At 34.1% G+C, this 19,019-nt stretch overlaps 1 protein-coding gene across 2 annotated transcripts in view; it reads right to left on the bottom strand.

The window, feature by feature from the left end:
* The window catches only part of UCHL3 (ubiquitin C-terminal hydrolase L3), a 46,542-nt gene that overhangs the window by 16,537 nt on the left and 10,986 nt on the right, over positions 1–19,019 (bottom strand). For both annotated transcript variants that reach the window (XM_058548314.1, XM_058548315.1), the window contains exons 4-6: positions 16,262–16,418; positions 15,800–15,885; positions 13,707–13,754 (exon numbers count right to left, since the gene is read on the bottom strand). In XM_058548314.1, the coding sequence (XP_058404297.1) occupies positions 13,707–13,754; positions 15,800–15,885; positions 16,262–16,418 (291 nt within the window). The remainder of the gene's footprint in view (positions 1–13,706; positions 13,755–15,799; positions 15,886–16,261; positions 16,419–19,019) is intronic.

The following is a 19,019-nucleotide window of genomic DNA, read 5'->3' as shown; positions in this document are numbered from 1 at the left end:
CCTTTCTTTGGATTATTTCTATGATTCCATTTTATCTGTACAATTCTTATTGTTTATACTTCTTTTTGCCTTTTCAGTAATTGTCCTAGGATTTACAATATATATGTTTATATACCATCAAATAATACTACACCACTTCACATGTAGTGTAAGAACCTTATAGCAGTATTATCCCAATTTCTTCCTCCCATCCTTTGTACTACTGTTATACATTTTATTTTTATATATTCTATAAATTTATAATACATGGTTAGTACTTTTTATTTAGACAGTCAATTATCTTTTAGAGCAATTTCAAAAAGAAGAAAATTTATTTTATATTTACCTTCACTTGTTCCACTTCCAGTGCTCTCCAATTTTTTGTGTAGATCCAGATTGTAGTGCAGACGAGCTAGTAATGAATTCCCTCAGTTTTTGTTTGTCTCAGAGTCTTTATGTCTCCTTTATTTTTGAAAGATATTTTTGTTCCATCAAATTCTTTCAGCACTTTAAAAGTATTGTTCCACTGTTCTGGCTTGCATAATTTCTAATGAGAAGTATACGCTGTAATTCTTTGTTGCTCTGTATCTAATGTGTCTTTTCCTCCGGCTGCCTTGAACATTTTCTATTTATCTTTGGTTTCCAGCAGTTTGAATATTATATATGTGTGCGTGTGTGTGCATTTTTTGGAGGGTAGTATTCTCTGAGATTCTGGAAGCTGTGGTTGCACATCTTTAATTATTTTTTGCAAAACAGTTGGCCATTAGTTGTTCGTGTATTTTTCCTGTTGTATGCCCACTCCTCACCCCCACCTCTCTCTTCCTTCTGGGATTCTACTTTCACGTATTAGATTATTTGAAATTACCCCACAGCTCTTGGATGCTCTGGATTTTTTTTCGTTTTTTTCCCCCATGATTTTTTACTTTTGTGATTCAGTTTAGGTAAATTTCTAGTGATTTATCTTCACATTTACTGATTCTGTTCTCAACTTTGTTGAGTCTACTGGTGAACCCATTAAAGGCATTCTTCATCTCTAGTACCATGTTTTTCATGATGAGCATTTCCATTTGATTCGTTCTTATAGTTTCCAATTCTCTACTGATATTCCCCATCTGTTAGTACATATTGCTCACCTTTCCTACTTGAGCCTTTAACATATTAATCATCGTTATTTTAAATTACATCTGACAATTCCAACATCTGGATCATATCTGAGTCTGATTCTGTTAATTGCTTTGTCTCATGATGATGTGTTTTTTTTTACTTGTTTTCTTCTTTGTCCTATAATTTTTGTTTAAAAGCCACACATCTTGTGTAGGAGCATAGAGACTGAGATAAATGGTATTTATGCCTGGGAACTGGCATGCTGCTTCTTCTGCTAGGCCTTTAGTGGGTGGAGTTGAGTAAATCTAGTTAGGAGTTGTGCTATTGGGGTTTTGTTTTTTGCTATGGTTACCCTCAGCAACTCACTGGCTTAAAATTCGTCTCTCATTACCTTGTGTTTAGGGTAGGAGCTGGGTTGCTGGATGCTTTCTTTTTCAATGTTCTTGTTCCACTTATAGTTTTAGGCTTTTGCTCAGACCTTATGCCTCAGAGAAGGTCTCTCTTCATGTTCTTGACCCACCCCACTCTTTTGACACTTGTTTACTGATGCTTGCTGGTCTAATGGTGGGAAGGTGGAGGCATTCTCTGTTAATCTGGTTCAGCCTCCATCATAGGTAGGCTGTTTGTCCTTGGATACCAAGGACAAGGCTTTCTAAGGGATCCTTCTCTCCTCCATTGATTTCTCTCATAGAAGTTTCCTGCCTCTCTCCCACAGGGGTGGGTTTTATCTGTTCCCTTCCCCAGGAAAGGTTTTCTGTCTCGGTGTCTTTAGCTTTTGTTCTATAGGGGAGAAGAATGCAGGCCTGGTGCCTTTTCCAAAGTAGAAGCTGCTCCATTCCCCTGAGGCCTGCACCTTAAGGCTCTCTTTGGCCTTGTCTCCAGTCTATCTCATAAGCATTCAGTGAAGTCTGTGGAGAGTGGATGTGAGCTCCCCTTTTGGGGCTGCTTACAGGGATTTTACAGTCTCATGCTAGCCTACACTTCGCCTTTAGCAATTTGTTAAAATTTTTAGCATTTTGCTTTTTACAAAAGGAATCATATTCTTCATGCTGTTTTTTTCATTATCTATATATTTTGGGCACATATCCACTTCAATAAGTATACAACTACATTATTTTTCACGCAACACATTAATCTTTAAATACATGTACCATAAATACATTTTGCATCTTTAGGTTTCTAGTTTTCTACAATTATAAGCTATGCTATAGTGAATATGTTCATACAAGTATCTTTACACGTTCATCAGTCAACCATAATAATAGCTAACATTCAGTGATTACTACTGCATACCAAATGTTCTAAACTATAGATACCATAGATCCTCACAGTAATCCTATAAGGTAGAAATTATGATCATTTCTATTTAAAGATGAAGATATAATTTTTGCCCAAACACTATCAGATTATCTACAGGTGATTTTAGCCTCCTTTTTGCTCATCATGTTTTCCAATGTAAACTTATATAAGAGAAAGGAATAAAAAAAGAAAGGATAAGTTCAAAAGTGCACTCTGCTGAATGAGTTCCATACATCAAGGTTCATGTGTGTGTATGTGTGTGTCTTTATCTGGCAGTTGTTCTATAACATAAAAAATAGCACGGTACACTACTATATTAAAACTGTTTTACTTGTAACTACCTTGTAAAGCTCTTAGGCAGAGAAAACTTTTATCCCCTATCTTATTGCCCGAGTGCCAGCATATTAAGAATTGCTTTTAATAAGTAAATGAAAATGTTGAGATGATAAACATTAGAACCAATCATTCTAAATTTTTATTCTAGTCATATTTATTCCTACCTCATAATGCTAAATGAACACAATATATACATATTTTCTCCAACTGTACAATTTGTAGAGATAATTCATAATATAGACGTAACAGTGTATATCATATATATTTTCAATTCCAATGAAAGTTCATATAATTCAGGAAAAGATTTTCTAGGAATATCATTTCAAGAGATGAAAGGACTTTGATATGAAGTCTGCTATTATGGAATGTTAAAATTCCTAGGATTTCTTCTTAGAATTACAAAGATTAAAGACACATACACCAAACTTTAAAACTTTCATAGTATTAGCTGTCAATGCAATTGCTCAAGTAACTAAGTTAGCCTTGCTTTCAAATATGAAAATTTAAATTATGAGCTGAATCTTGAGACTAAATATCCAATTTTTCATATTCTTTTCCATACTAATTGGAAAAGATCAAACATCTATAGTTTATTCTTGAGTCTTTTAGAAGAGTCTTAATAAGGAGTTCACTTTTTATAGTGTCTGAATAAAGAACTCACTTCCACAGTTTTTTAGTTCCGGTAGAGGAATTCAAAATTACTAAAAATTATGTATTTCATTAAAATTATTAACAACATCAATGTTTGCCAGGACATTAACACTGAACCTGTACCCCCTTTGCTTACTGTGTGGGTACTGCAACAGTACAATGTGACTTTATATACACTTTACATGTAATGTACCCATATCTTCATTGTAGTTCAGAAAAAACCTAGAATAGGCTTTTTAGAAACGCTAGGAATTTTAAAAGCAGATTAAACATTTTGCTCTTCAGAAAGAACTCTAAGGAAACTAACAAATTATTTTTGCATGAAGGAATTAGGTATAGACTTTCATTCTAAGAGATTTTTAAGCATTCTGATTCTGACTTAAATCCTCTCACAGCTAAAAAAAAAATACAGAGTGAGCTATGTGGATATAGTCCATAAACATCAGGACAGTGTTGGGGTTTTTTAGAAGCACAGGGACTTAGCTGATTTGCCCAAAGCCATATAACTAGCGACTGTCAAAGCCAGAGGCAGAACCCATGACTCCTGGCTCCAATTTCAGTGTTTTCCTTACACACAAAGCCACCCACTCATCAACTGTCAACTAATTTAACTGATTCATAGAGGCAAATCTATGACTATCTCCATATGAATTCCCCAAACACAATTCAAATCTTTATATTTTTCAAACTTATAACTAACTCAGGAAAAAAACAAAAAAACCAAATACCCAGGTCCTAAAAGGCCAAATCACTTTTCCTTCACAGTTAACGTGCATGTCACTTTGTATATGAAAAAAAGAGTCAACCACTCTTTAAACTGTTTAATACTAAACAAAAAACTAGAAATGCCATGAAGGCTAAAAAGAAATGATTCAAACCTTTAATAAAAAGATTGGGGGAGTGTGTCTGTCTAAAAAGCCAAATTACTTTTCCTTCAGTTAATATACACGTCTCTGTGTGTATGAAAAATGAAGAGATTACTCTTTAAACTATTTAATAACCAAAGAATTAGAAATGCTGTAAAGGTTAAAGAGATACAGACCTTTTAAAAAGGGGGCAAAGGGTCAGCCTAAAAGTATTTCTCCATTAAGACATCAAGAGTTTGGTAGGTTTCATAAGTGCTGAAATCTAAATTATTCTAAAATGCTAAAATAAAGTAGGTAGATTTTGGCTTACACTGAAAATATTTTCTCATTTAAATGAGCATCCTGTTATTAAGAAAAATATCATTATAACCATGTAATTTCCTGAACATAAAGGGATCATTAGCTGGTAGATACTTAAAATAATTACTGTTTTCCAAAATACATATAACACGATTACCAAAAGACTGTGGTTGGTTTATGGGTAAGATTTTATGTGTATTATAAGGAAAAATCTACTACTGAATAAGAGCCAACTTAGATATAAGGACAACGAAGGACAAAGTATTCAGCACAACCCTGAATAGTCATTTGTAATTCATTAGATATTTGCATTACATTAATAGCCATGTCTAACTTTGCTTTTAGGACAAATTTTGAATTTTAAAAACCTCACTTTCTTTATTTTTGTTTGTTTCAGCAATTTTGATTTTCTATACATTTTGTTGCCTCGAGAGCACGGGCAGTACTGACTAGCTGTTTGACTTTGGACAAGTCAGTAACTTCTCAGTCTTCCAGTCTGTAAAATGGGGTAATATCTATCTTAAGGAATTGAGAAGATTAGAGTAGGGTACATACAGTGCTTAGTATAATACCCACCACATAAGATGTATTCAGTAAATGGTAACCATCATTATAATAAGATAAAAGACATACTTTCAAAAGCAGTGAGAATCAAGATGAGAATATTTGGAAACTCATAAGCACCTCAATTTCCATTGTATTCACCCATAAATGACAGTTAAGAGTAGTCAAGATTGACACTATAGCACCCAAAAATGATGCCCAGTGTTTCCAGCAACCCCAAGTATCTCATGGTGAGAATCTTTTGGTTTTGAGTATCTACAATATTTGTGGATCTCTAGTACAGAACAACGTGTACTTTCTTCACAATATCTTCTCCCCTTTAAAGGGTAGAAATAGAAATAAAATACTGAAAAGAATGAAATTCAACTTTCTAAAAGAATTTTAGCTTCTCATTACCTTATCATTAGAAATCATGATTCCTTTTATTGACCTGTTGATAGAATATGCACTTGATCAAGTCAACTAAATTTATTTCCAGAATGTGGCATGTTCCTTTAGACTTTAGAAATACCACTGAGTCTAAAAAACAGCACACGGAAAGGAAAAGAATTAGGAACTTCTCTAGGCTGCCAAAAGCTATGAAAAGAAGTCAAATTATAAATGTGTACGCATACATGTATAAGGACACATGTGTGCACATGTATGGGAACATATACACGTAAGTAAAACTTTAAAAATATAAAATCAAAATTATAAATTAATTCTAAATGGATTTCTGTAGATTTTCAAGTAAATTTCCAGTACAATATACTGGATTACACTAAATTTAAGGTTCAAATTTGAAATAGGAAAGTAAAACCAGATTCATGCAAAAAATGCAAACTTTCCTACAGAGTATTCATGTTCAGCTGGCAAAGAAGTCAAAGTGAAACATGGGCTAGATATCAAAATACACAAAATACCACTACACAATCTATGGAAAATCTGGATAATGGCAAATTTCTTCATTTTGCTTACCTAACAAATCAAGATGCCCACAGATTTCAAGATATTCTTGAAAGATTTTTTTCTCCTATTGTTTAACAATTATGTTTTCTCACTTCCATTTACAATTCTTCATGTCAGAAATCACTATTAATATAATGACGTATATCTCTACATGTTACATTAAACTCAAGCTTACCATTGTTAAGCCGGCCAAAGTAAGTCCAAAAATTCTCTTTTTTACAATTTGAGAGTAGCCCCAAATAAGATTCTCATTTACTAGAAATAAAATAATCTTAAATCCTAACATAACCCTCTGTTTTGGAAAGTTGTGGTTTAAAACAAAACAGACAGAAAACCCACCATCCCCAAACACAACCTCAAATCTATTTTTATTGCTGAAGACATTTTTAGATAGAAGGGTACATCTAGTCATATCTAGAAGAGTAAACTGATATTGGGGGAAAAAAACAACCAAAAGAAGAAGAAGCTGAAGAAAGAAAGAATTTAAAAAACTATTTTGATCCATTCTAGGACAAAACACTTGTTAACCTAAAAAAAGGGAAAAAAGTGTAAACAGGACGGAGTAGTAACCAAATTCTTAGCCTTTCCACAACTAATTTAATCAATTTATACATCATTTGTTTTTTAGTAATATTAGATAAAGAATAACCGATTACATGCATGGAGACACAGTCAGTGCTTAAAAATAGAGGAACAAAAATAACCATTTCAATAATATTTTCCCTACTATAACTAATCTTAATTTATACTCCCTCCTTCAAACTCAGCTCTCCCATTCAACTCATCACACACTCTTTAAACATGCCTCTATTCAGGGAATGAGACGTAGAAGAAATGATAACAATAAAAAAAGATAGAAGAGAGACAGAGGCAAAAGAGTAAGGAGCTAGGATAGAAGTTCTAGAACATTTCTCAATTTTAAGAATGAAATAAAATGAAGTTGCTCAAAAAAGATTTATCTTAAGTCTTACTGGAATGGAATAAAGAAAATGGAATATGGAAAGTAAATTAAAAAAAAAGATCAGAAAGTTGCAATTTCAAATTTCTTGACAAAACTGGACTATACAGCTTAAAATGTGTGATACTTTTCATCAGAATCTCATTTACTGTTTCCATCTGATTGTTCCAAGATAATCAGGAACTTCAATTGTACAACATATAAGAAGTTTCTTCCTAATACCTTCAGTTCTTTCAAAGTCAAGGAAAGAAGAAAATAAATCCCTAAAGAAGGAAAATAAATGTGAGTAATCTTAATTCTTTGTAATTCTAACATAATCAAAATAACTGAAAACTATACTTCAGAGTATAATGAAGCCATGCAAACTATATCTATGTACCTAATGAAGGTGAAATTTGACACTATGTTCCTCCCACTGACAGTCTGCATTGATTGGGCCAAAAAAGCCAACCAGATATACATATACACACACACTTTATCTTTAATTGTGTACTTGAAATCAGAATTTACCCATTGTTTACCCAATAGTCAAACAAACTTCCTTATAGGACAACACTAACCAAAATAGATTACATATTTCATTGTAAAATACAGGCATGTGTTGCTTAACAACGGGGATACATTCTGAGAAATGTGTCGTTAGGCAATTTCGTTGTTGTGTGACCACCAGAGTATACTTACACAAACCTAGATGGTATAGCCTACTACACATCTAGGCTATATGGTACTAATCTTATGGGACTACTGTCGTATATGCGGTCCATTGTTGACCAAATCGTCCTTATGCGGCACATGACTGTAACTACAACTTAATTTCATGATTTAAATTCATTTCATAAACTTTCACAAAAGATCTTTGAATGATCATTAGCAATCAAACATTATTTCCCTCTATCAAACAAGCCAAAATTTAAAAATAGAATTCAACACTGGCAAGGGCTATTTTTGAGGCTCTCTCCACTGAAGTAAGAGATCCTTGAAGACACGAAGTATGTATGATTCATCCTTTTATATACAGCTCCTAGCACAGTACCTGACACAGTAGGTGCTCAAACATGTTACTTGGTTGATCAAATGAAAGAAAGACAATTTCACATTCTGTAACAAAAACGTTGGAAATGTTCATCCCTTTGACTCAAGGTAATTTTACCTACAAGAAACTATCTTAAAGAAAGAACCTAGAATGAATAAATGGATAAACAAAGATACTCAATGAAGTTATATTTTTAACTTGAAAAACTGAAAACAATCTAAACATCAAAAGTTAAGGAAACTGGAAAGTAAGTTATGGTTCATTCACATGAGAGTATACAGCTAAGAATTATTATTTATGAAGAGGTTTTAATGACACAAGAAAATGCTCATGAAAAAATGTTAAGAAAATAATTCCCACAAAATTGTTTGATCTCAACCATTTTAAAAATGAATTAAAAAAACATTTGAAGTAAATAAACATAAATGCTAAAAGCATTTTTTGCTGTATTTTCCATACTGGCATATTTATTTAAAAATATAAATAAAACCACCGTGCCAGTTTCTATTATTTTTCATTATTACTATAAATTTGCATGGAGGGTCCTGAGCAGTATAATGAATTTATTCTTTTGTAAAAAGTTAAAAAAAACAATAAATCATCAGGAGATCTCTACTCATATCTGGGCTGGCTCCTAGATTATTTTGGATAAATCACAAACTTAATTGCTTTTTAGATAAGTATTAATGAAATAAAAGTAGAGTCTGAAGGCAAATAAGATATGCTTTTGGATTTTTTTTTTCTTGCCTTCATATTTGACTTGCAGATTGCTTCCATTATTCTATCACTGATATTTGTTCATAATTTTAAAAACACATAATTTAATTTCCTCATATCCCATTGTTGTTCTATCTTCTTAAGTGAAAAATGAAAGCAATAACTTTCAGTATAGGTTAATGAAGCATAAGTGAGGTGGAGTCACTGTCCAAATTTCTGGATCAGCCAAAGTCTATGGAACAAACATGGTGAGATGGGAAAAAACATACAAATAAACAATTACTTTACAGCTGCACGCTACAGCCAATCTTCTAAAAAGACTACTGTATTTTGGTGGCTCAATTTACTAATTTCTCATTTAGTCTACAAATCTCTGCATGCAATAAGGCTCCTGCCTACTTCATTCCCATGAAAATGTTCTGTCGGAGAGCATCAATGACGCCAGTGAAAACTGCCATTACTGCTGCACTGTTATTACTGGCTCCTCTTCCTCTAACCACTCCATTAACACCTACATGCCCCAGGGATTTACTGGGGTCCACCACTCTTCTCTCCCTCTACAGAAATCTCAAGGTTCTAACTACTACCCAAATACAAACGACTCCAGATATCTCCCCAGAGCTTTAGACTCCATATCCAACTTCTACACAGATGACCCATAAACTCACCTTAAACTCAATATGCTGAACACTAAACACACCATCTTTGGCGGCTCCTCATTGTCTATAAAATCCAAGCTGCCCCTTGATCTGGCTTCACCCTATTACTTCAGCTTCATCTCCTGCCATTCATATTCATTTTTCTGAATGCCTAGTGAAATAAAATTACCACCTAATATTTATTGAAGGTCCATTAAATGCCAGGCACTATTCTAAGCACTTTATATGATTAACTCATTAATCTTCACAGCAATCTCATAAGGTAGGTGCTATCATCTTCATTTTATGCTGAGGAAAGTATCTTGCCTAAGCTACTAAACAGTGGAGTCCGCGTACAAACCTACATCCTGTGCTCCTTACTTTTATACTAGGTAATTTCTCATAAATGCCTATATGTGCTAAGCGCTGTCCTGGGGATTCAAGGTGAACGCGACAAAAAGGGCCCATGCCCTCATGGGACTCATAGTCTTGTAAACAAACAAAAAAAGAAAAAACATAGATTATTAAAAAGTGCCAGGAAGAACAGGATTTTATGACAGAAAATTCAGAGATGGACCTACTTAACAGCGACGAAAGCCTCTCTGAAAATGACTTTTTTTTTTGATAATTTTATTTATTTATTTATTTTTCCCCCCAAGTCCCAGTAGATAGTTGTCCTTCTAGTTGCTGTACGTGGGACGCAGCCTCAGCATGGCCGGAGAAGCGGTGCGTTGGTGCATGCCTGGGATCCAAACCCGCGCCGCCAGCAGCGGAGCGCGCGCACCCAACCACTAAGCCACGGGGCCGGCTCTGAAAATGACTTTTAAGGTGAGACTTAAAGAATGAGAAGGTACCAACTATGCAAAGAGGAGAGGTATATCTGGAAGAGCACTGGGTCATTAGAAAGCACAAAGATGGTGTTATGGACTGAACTGTCTTCCCCTCAAATTCATATGCTGAAGTCCTAATCCCCAGTGTGACTGTATTTGGAGAGAGGGCTTTTCAAGAGGTATTTAAGGTAAAATGACGTCATTAAGGATGGGTCCCTAATCTGATAGGACTGGTGTCCTTATATGAAGAGGAAGAGACACCAGAAATTTCTCTCCCCCTCCGCGTGCACAAAGAGGAAAGGCCACCTGAGGACACAGTGAGAAGGCACCTGTCTACAAATCAGGAGGGGAGGTCTCACCAGAAGTCAACCCTTATGGCACTGTGATATTGAATTCCAGCCTCCAAAACTGTGAAAAAATAAATGTCTGTTGTTTAAGTCTCCCAGTCTGTGGTATTTTGTTATGGCAGCCCAAGCAGACTAATACAAATGGAAAAGACCTAGGTGTTTTATAGGAACTGACAAAAACCAGTGTGCTAGAATATAGAGAGCAATGGAGACAATAATATGTCAAAGACTCTTAAGCCCATGGATGGTAGGTGAACTGGAAATGAGATGATCACAACAATAGTCCCTGGTGCAGGAGTTTGAAGCTGGTTGATACTGGATTGGAAATGTATGGTATGGGTTTTGTTCTCTCAGTGACTGGGAATCACTAACATATAGTGACTTGAATATAATAATCTATATTCCACCCTGAAATGTACAAAACAGCCACACATAACAAAGAATTGAACCCTTTCCAAAATGCTAAGAGTGCCCTATTGAAGAACAATGGCTAATGAGTATCTTTTGTTTACTCAGGGGACTACAGAAAACCAAGATTTAGCCTTTATTTGTACTTCTTACACCACAAAGGATAGTTCTGAGTTAATTCTGGTGAATTAATAAATATGCATTGTGCCTATGTGCAAGGAACGGTGCTGTACACTGTGGAGCTTGTCCAAATGAATCAGACACTAATCCTAGGTCTAAGAGCCACCGTAGGGAAGATATGACACCACATTTCACCAAATCTAAGGCACCACTGGTTATAAGATTTATCATTTTATGTATCACTAAGATGAGAATACCACAACGTAAATTATGACATCGACTGCTAGGATACTCCCTAATTTCAGAGCTGTTAAAATGTGAAAAAATATACATCTTAAATAAATGGAAAAGAATATGAAAATAAATAGCTAAAATGCAATGAGTAGGAGTCATATAAAAGAGTCCATAGAAGGGATGGACTGCTTCATGTAAAACGTGGTATTTAAGAAACTCTTGAAGGATGGGTCGAATGAGGAAGAGCAGAGATTGAGGGAAGGAATATTTTTAGAAAGAGGGAATTGCAAGAGGTAAAGCATAGCAACAGTAAAGTGAGGGATATTTAAAGAGAAAACGCTGGTGAAAAGTTAGAAAGACAAGGGTTAGGAAAACCTTGAATACAGCTAGGCTAAAGAGGCCGAAATTTATTGCATATGCTTGGGGAATGGTTCTTAGACACTTTATTTCACCCCAATAAACTTTAGGGCTATAATATATATCAAAAATATGGCTCACTCTAGCAGTGAGTCTCAACTATGGGAGATGCAAAAGGAGCACAAGAGATTAATTCTTGTGGGAGTACAGTTTGAAAAAGCCATCCAGAAAATCTTAACTTCTACCGCCACCTCACCTTGAGAATCACTGCCTTCTATGCACTTAGGGAACCCCTAGAAAACTTGGAGTAGCCAAATGATTCAGGTTACATTTCAGGAAAGGTACTCCAGCAGAACTGTGTAAAAATGAATGAGCATTAGAATAAAGATTAAAGACTGAGAATCTACATAAGAAGCTGATCTTCTAGGCAAGAAGTTAAATTCAGATTAGTGACAGTGAGGAAAATGTATGGTGGAACTATTATAAGAAACAAGGGGAAAAAAAAGAGAAGAAAAAGTTTAAGACAGAAGATAAACTCAAACAAGGACAAGTGCATTCTAAAGTATCGGTAGTCATTCAGGTGATGTCTAACAGGCATCTGAGAGTAGAAAAAAATGAGAGTTTAGCTCTGGGAAAAAGAGATATGAACATCAACTAAAATGAGATATTAAAGTCATAATTTGGAAAAAATGCCAAAAAAGAGGCAAGAGAAGGTATCGCAAAGACAATTTCTTTTAAAGTAAACATGTATTAAAGCATTTAATTGCTTTATTATAAATAATTGTTTTCATATTTTACAATAATCTCATGCTGATCATCATCATCACTGCCAATTTTAACACCATAAATTTATAAACAAAAAAGCAAAGTGTAGTGAAGATCAAGAAAGTGCTCAGGATCATACAGAGCACTTCAAAAAACCGCATTTCATTAATTTCCAATCTGGTGTTAAAGCGACTTAGATATGCCAGGGGTGGGTGGGTGGGTGTGTGTGTGTGTGTGTGTGTGTAAACTTAGTCAAAAAAGCTATAGTCCACACCTTTGAAAGCAGAACCTGAGAACAACCATGAAGGTACGATATAATTATAGGGAGAATTAAATTCCTAAATGGTTTTATTATAAAAATTCACAGTGATCCAGTTCAATCTTTGAAAAACTGCAGTTATGTCATAGCACCCAATTGTTTCCTCCTTAAAAAAACTTTTTTGAAGACAGTGGGAATATTTAAGATCAATATTTTTAAGTCAGGTATTTTTTTCAAGTATTTTTAAAGCATAAAGGCAATGTCATCTTTGTACATGAAAAATATGGTTTCAAGTCACACATGAGATAAGAAAGAAGAAAATTTATAATTCTCTGGTGTTTAACACTTAAATGTGTTATAAATACATCAAACAACTTTAATTAAATTCTATTCATTTTGACTGAAAACCTTCTGACAAACCTCCCCCAGGGTGGGAGAGGGAGGTCTGAAGGGAAGGAAAAGAAGAAATGAAAGGAGGGAATGAGGGAAACCAAAAGAATCAAAAAAGAGGTAAGAGAAGGAGAGGAGAGGTGACCTAGCTGAAGAACTAGCTAACAGAGTAAAGATTATCACGGTGCCCCCAGAACAGATTTACTGAGCAAAGAGAATGACGCAGTTTTCCGAAGCAGAATGTGATAAGAGTCACAGAGGCTATCGACCTGTAGGTGCAGGTATTTTTTCTCAAAATACTTGCAAGTCAAAGGAATCTGATAGGGAAGACGCAGGCCACTTATTAGCCAAAGCAAACAGCACACAATCTGTAAATGCGTGTGCTGTCTAAATGATTAGAGAAACTAAGATGGCCGATACCAAAGTGTGGGTTAACAGTTTGTCAAAACATGTTCTTGTGCTACTTCATGACCACTTTCACATAAGCAAATTCCCTCAAAAGAAAAAAAAAGTCCAAGTAATTTTCTAAAACTATACGTCCTATAACAACACAATGGTTAAATTTACACACAGCAAAAAAAAGTTTTGAAAAATGTGAAATACCTCAGTCTGACCTTCATGGGCACTGGTCTCATGAGTAACTCGAATAGCCTGTAATAAGAATACAAGATATTAATAGGAAAAAAAGACTATATTCAACTTTTTAAATGAAAACAACAATGCTAAATTTTAACATCTAAAGCTTTGTTAAGAAACAACAAATTGGAGGAAATTTAAGGACAATTTAATACTAAATATTTAAGAATGATTTCTGAGCAACCAAATGAATTGCTATACTTTCCAATCCACAAATCTCTGAAGACTCAGGAAACTGAATTTCTGATTATTTGTAATTTCCAGGTGTAACTGGGAGTCATTTAATTGTTAGAGCTAACATTTAATGCTTTATTCAGCTGACACTAGAATAAAGTATGCATCTCACAGATAGAGACTGAAGAAGCTTATCTCATCTGTTTCTCCAGGTTACATGCTCCTCAGCAGCTCTGGCTATATTAATGCTTAATCATGCAGCTTCAGTCAGCAGTTTAGAAATGTGGAGCAAAAAGCATGCAATTATCAGAAGCTAGGGATTTTAGTTTCCTGAATTAAAAAAAAAAAAAGCTCTTATAATACCTACTATTAGCAAGGATGAATAGAAATGGGCAAAGTAGTAAATTACGGGTCAAAGTACAACCTTTATGAACAGCAATTTGACAATAAGTATCAAAGCCTTAAAAACATGCAAAGTGTTTGATCCAGCAATTTCTCTGCTAAGAGTTTACATATTTACATATAAATGTACATAATTATACACAATTACAGATATTTGCAAAGATTTAGCTACAATGATATACCTGGCAGCATTTTTTTAAATAAGTAAAAAAGAGGGAAAAACATTATATTTCTGATAATAAGTTATTGGTTAAATAAAATATTACACAATGGAAAGCTATGCAGCCATTAAATGATGATGTCAAATATATACTTACTGGTATGTAATACGTTTGTGATAAGTTAAGTGAAAAAGCAAGTTATAAAACAATATTACAGGGCCGGCCCTGTGGCTTGGTGGTTAAGTGCGCGCGCTGCGATGCTGGTGGCCCGGGTTCGGATCCCGGGTGCGCATCGAGGCACCACTTCTCCGTCCATCCTGAGGCTGCGTCCCACATACAGCAACTAGAAGGATGTGCAGCTATGACATACAACTATCTACTGGGGCTTTGGGGGGGAAAATAAAATAAATAAAATCTTTAAAAAAAAAAAAACAATATTACAGTGTGATCAAATTTTTGTTTTAAAAAATTGTGTATATACGTATATGCTCCTTACAAAAAATATTAATGGTGGCTACCTCTCATTGGTGGGATTACTGGTGACTTTTATGTTGTTTATTTTTATGTAAAATAAAGATGCCTTATGAGATCTGAAGATTTTAAAAAGAAAAAAAAATTTAAATAAAGTATATTAGAATGCTAAAACAATATAATCAAATTACTGGGCACAAATTCTGCATAAGGCATTGTTCTAGCCAAATAATTTGTACACTATGTTGCTTCTAATTTCAAAGAACTTACAATCTTCTTAAAAACGTTATTACAAGGTAAAAAGCCTCCAAAAGAAAAATAGAGTTCAAAAATAAAAATATTTAAATACCATTCTAAAACAATTCTATGAAACGGTACAATCATTTAAAACTAGATTATGTGGGCTGTGTCTTCACACATGCAAAAATATTATTACACTGATGAAATAGCTAGAGTATGGTCTCATATCTACTTTTAAACCTTTCTTTTTTCCATTGGCCTTCAGCCTTGTTCCAAATTCCCAGGGAAAGACACACAGGGTATTGCCAGGCATATATTTATTATAAGAAAGGAATGGTAAGAAATAGTTAATCAAAAGACATTTTATAAATTTGTAAATCAAATTGCTTTTTTTCTCTCATTCATCTCTGGACATAGGAAAAAAGTGGCAACTTATCAACATTTATGGATATTTCAGATGTCACCTTAAATGTACAAAAGACCATTTTTAATGGACAAGATCAAATTCATAATTGCTCAAAACTACAGTTTCAAGACAAACCTCCAAACAGAACCTACAACTTCACAAAACTTTGCCCACATATGAGATCAAGAGAGAAACAAGGTACTGACGTCATAGTTCTCCAGGTATCGGGCTCGTTCTTCAGGGCTCATTGACACAGACTCCTCCAGGAATTTTTTCAAGGTTGATCCAGATTCTGAGAATATTAAAGAAGATAAAAATTGAAAAAACTTGATATCTCAAAGAGACCGATATATGAAAATACTAGAAGTATGCTAACTATTTTTTAGATAAAACTCTTTCACTGGTAAGTTAGAAATATAAAAATATGTGATAAATGATAGGGCTTAGGTTATTTATTTGTTTGTTAAACCTCTGTTTATCAACAGTATAAAAGAATGTAAAGGATTAATATTCCTTCTAACAGTATATACATTCCCAATATAAATAAGAGAAGGGAGGAAAATGCTTTATATAATACTTTGAAAGAAAGAACTAGAGCACCACCTACTGCTCAATAAGTTAACTTATAACTTAAGGGGGGAAAATAGCAGTCATGAAAAATTATTTACCAAAGTGCATCTTGTCTTTATTGTTGGCAATAGCATGGATCAGTCCAATTGTTCCACAGGCATTGCTGATTGTTTGCTTCATGAAATATACTGATGACGTAACATCTTGTCCCTGAGATTTTATTTTTTCCTCCTCTTCTGTTCTGAATACTTCATACTATTAAAAAAAGTCAATAGTCTATATGTGAAAATAATACATTAAACAGGACTCAAATGTAAAACTAGAAAAATTCTAAATATCCATCAATGAGGGTGTGGTTAACATATGATGGCATATCTTAATGGAATACTATAAGGCATTTTAAAAAGAATAAAGTAGGGCCGGCCCAGGGGCGCAAGTGGTTAAGTGCGCACACTCTGCTGCGGCGGCCCGGGGTCCACTGGTTCGGATCCCAGGCACGCACCGACGCACCGCTTGTTAAGCCATGCTGTGGCGGCGTCCCATATAAAGTGGAGGAAGATGGGCATGGATGTTAGCCCAGGGCCAGTCCTCCTCAGCAAAAAGAGGAGGATTGGTAGATGTTAGCTCAGGGCTGATCTTCCTCACAAAAAAAAAGAATAAAGTAGATTTACATATTCTGACTTAGAAATCTGTCCATGCTTACAGAATAGTTATAGGTCAGTATATACTAATATGATTCTCATTTACGTTTTTAAAATATTTATATATGCAGTGAAAAGTCTGAAAGGGTATACAAAAACTTAACAGAGGTTATCTCTGGGACAAAAGATTAAGGGAGGATTTTTACTTTCTATTTTTTACATTTCTATATTGTTAAATCACACTATGTTAACAAAATTCACACTGTATTTATAAGCGTACGATATCTTGATAACAAACACTCACCCTTATTTATAATAACTGTTTGTAAAAACAATACGGTACAATAGCGAATGTCCAAAGTGTGGGCTCTACATCTGACTGCCTGAGCCCTCATCCTGGCTTTGCCATTATTAGCTGTGTGACTGGCAAATTACTTAATGTCTCTGTGCCTCATTTTCCCAATTGTAAAAAGGGGTTAAAAATAATAAAGAGGTTAAAAAATGAATGAGAAGGAGGAGAGGGAGAGTAGAAAGATGATTTTATTGTTTTGTTGATTGTTTTCCCATAATTTTCAGATTCCAATAGAGTAGGGAGTCAGCAAACTACAGCCCGCAGGCCAAATCTGGCCAACTGCCTGTTTTCATAAGTAAAGTTTTATTTTTGTATTGTCTATGGCTGTTTTCATGCTAGGAGGCCAAGTTGAATAGTTGTAACAGAGACTGTAAGGCCTGTAAAGTTGAAAATATTTACCATCTGACCTTTTACAGAAAATGTTTGCTCATCCCTGCAATAAAGGAAACAAATGATGTCTACAGAAAATCCATAATTAAGAAACTGCTTCTAACAAATGTATCTATGCCCTAAAAAATAATTTGTATGAATGCGCTTCTATATCAAATTTTTAAGAAACATTTGCAGAATAAATTCCTAATCATTAATTCATCCATATAAGTTCAACTGATAAAAACTGAAAGGTTCGATACAGTAAGGTCTTACGGTGAAATGTTTATACAGTTCCACAGTTTAGTTGTTTAATATCAATGTTCCTTGCTAACAAAGGAAAATGAGATTTGATAGCCTCTCAAAATTCAATATTTAGAAAAAAATCCTGAAATGACACAGAGCAAGGAAAAAAGGAAAAGTAATTACGGCAGACCCAAGTGAAAACTCATGGTCAAGAGACAACAAAAAGAAAGAAAGAAATTTACAGCCTCTTCAGGTATGATTCACTGGCTGGTAAGCACTACTATAAACTACACATTTAAAACACCGTAATTGACCTTATTTAAAGGGTAATAAAGAATCCATGACAGTTCTTTTTCTTTTAGTATGCTTAAGCCATTTGCAACTACATAATCAGTTTCTAAATTAGAACACAGAAGACTAAAACACTTGGTATCTCCTAAAATATCCACTAGACATCCTTCAAGTGACTTTAATATGTCACTTATGAGCTGAAATGGGGATCTACCAAATTGTAAGAGACATTCAAAAAGTGGCAGATTCCACTATATTCTCTACTTATATAAGTAAGTATAAATACTTACACAAATACTTTAGAATTGTGTTCTTTCTAGCAATAGGTACAATGAGCTTTTTAGTACTGATGATCCACTAAATGAAGAAGTCCCTTATTGATAAGGATAACATGTCTTTTTTTAATATTGATGACCCACTAAATGAAGGAGATCAAATCCCATTTATTCTTTAAAAAAAAAAAAAGTAGGTCATAAAAATCAATGGTTTGGGAAATTTCCAATTTACATCATAAACTCACATTTGTATCATAACAGCTAAGAAAGCCCAAGCTTTAAGCAGCTGATTTTTTTCCATTTTTTTCCTGCTTCTTACAATTTGGGTCCCAGGATAGCTATCTATTGGCTTATTTTAGTAATCAAAAAAAGTGAAAATAACACTGGACTAAAAGAGAGTAAACTTAAAAGTTTGTCGTTCCTCAAATTTCAGAATAATCACAACCTCACCACTAAAAGTTGGAGTTTAGTCTAATACTGGATAATCACTAAGAAATTTCTAACTCTAAATTTCTATGAATATTACAAACAGCATTTATGAAGAAATACTCCTTTAATAATTTGTTTTGTAGAACTCTTAAATAACACAGAAAAATATTTCAGTATTTTTTATTTTATCTTGAACTGAGGTTAATTAGTTATTAGCATAAAGAAGATTATCCAGGAATTTCTAGAACTGAGC

This window comes from Diceros bicornis, chromosome 9 (assembly GCF_020826845.1).
Source record: "Diceros bicornis minor isolate mBicDic1 chromosome 9, mDicBic1.mat.cur, whole genome shotgun sequence".
Classification (NCBI taxonomy): Eukaryota; Metazoa; Chordata; class Mammalia; order Perissodactyla; family Rhinocerotidae; genus Diceros; species Diceros bicornis.
Note: the sequence above shows the minus strand (reverse complement) of the source record. Positions and strands in the feature narration are given on the sequence as shown.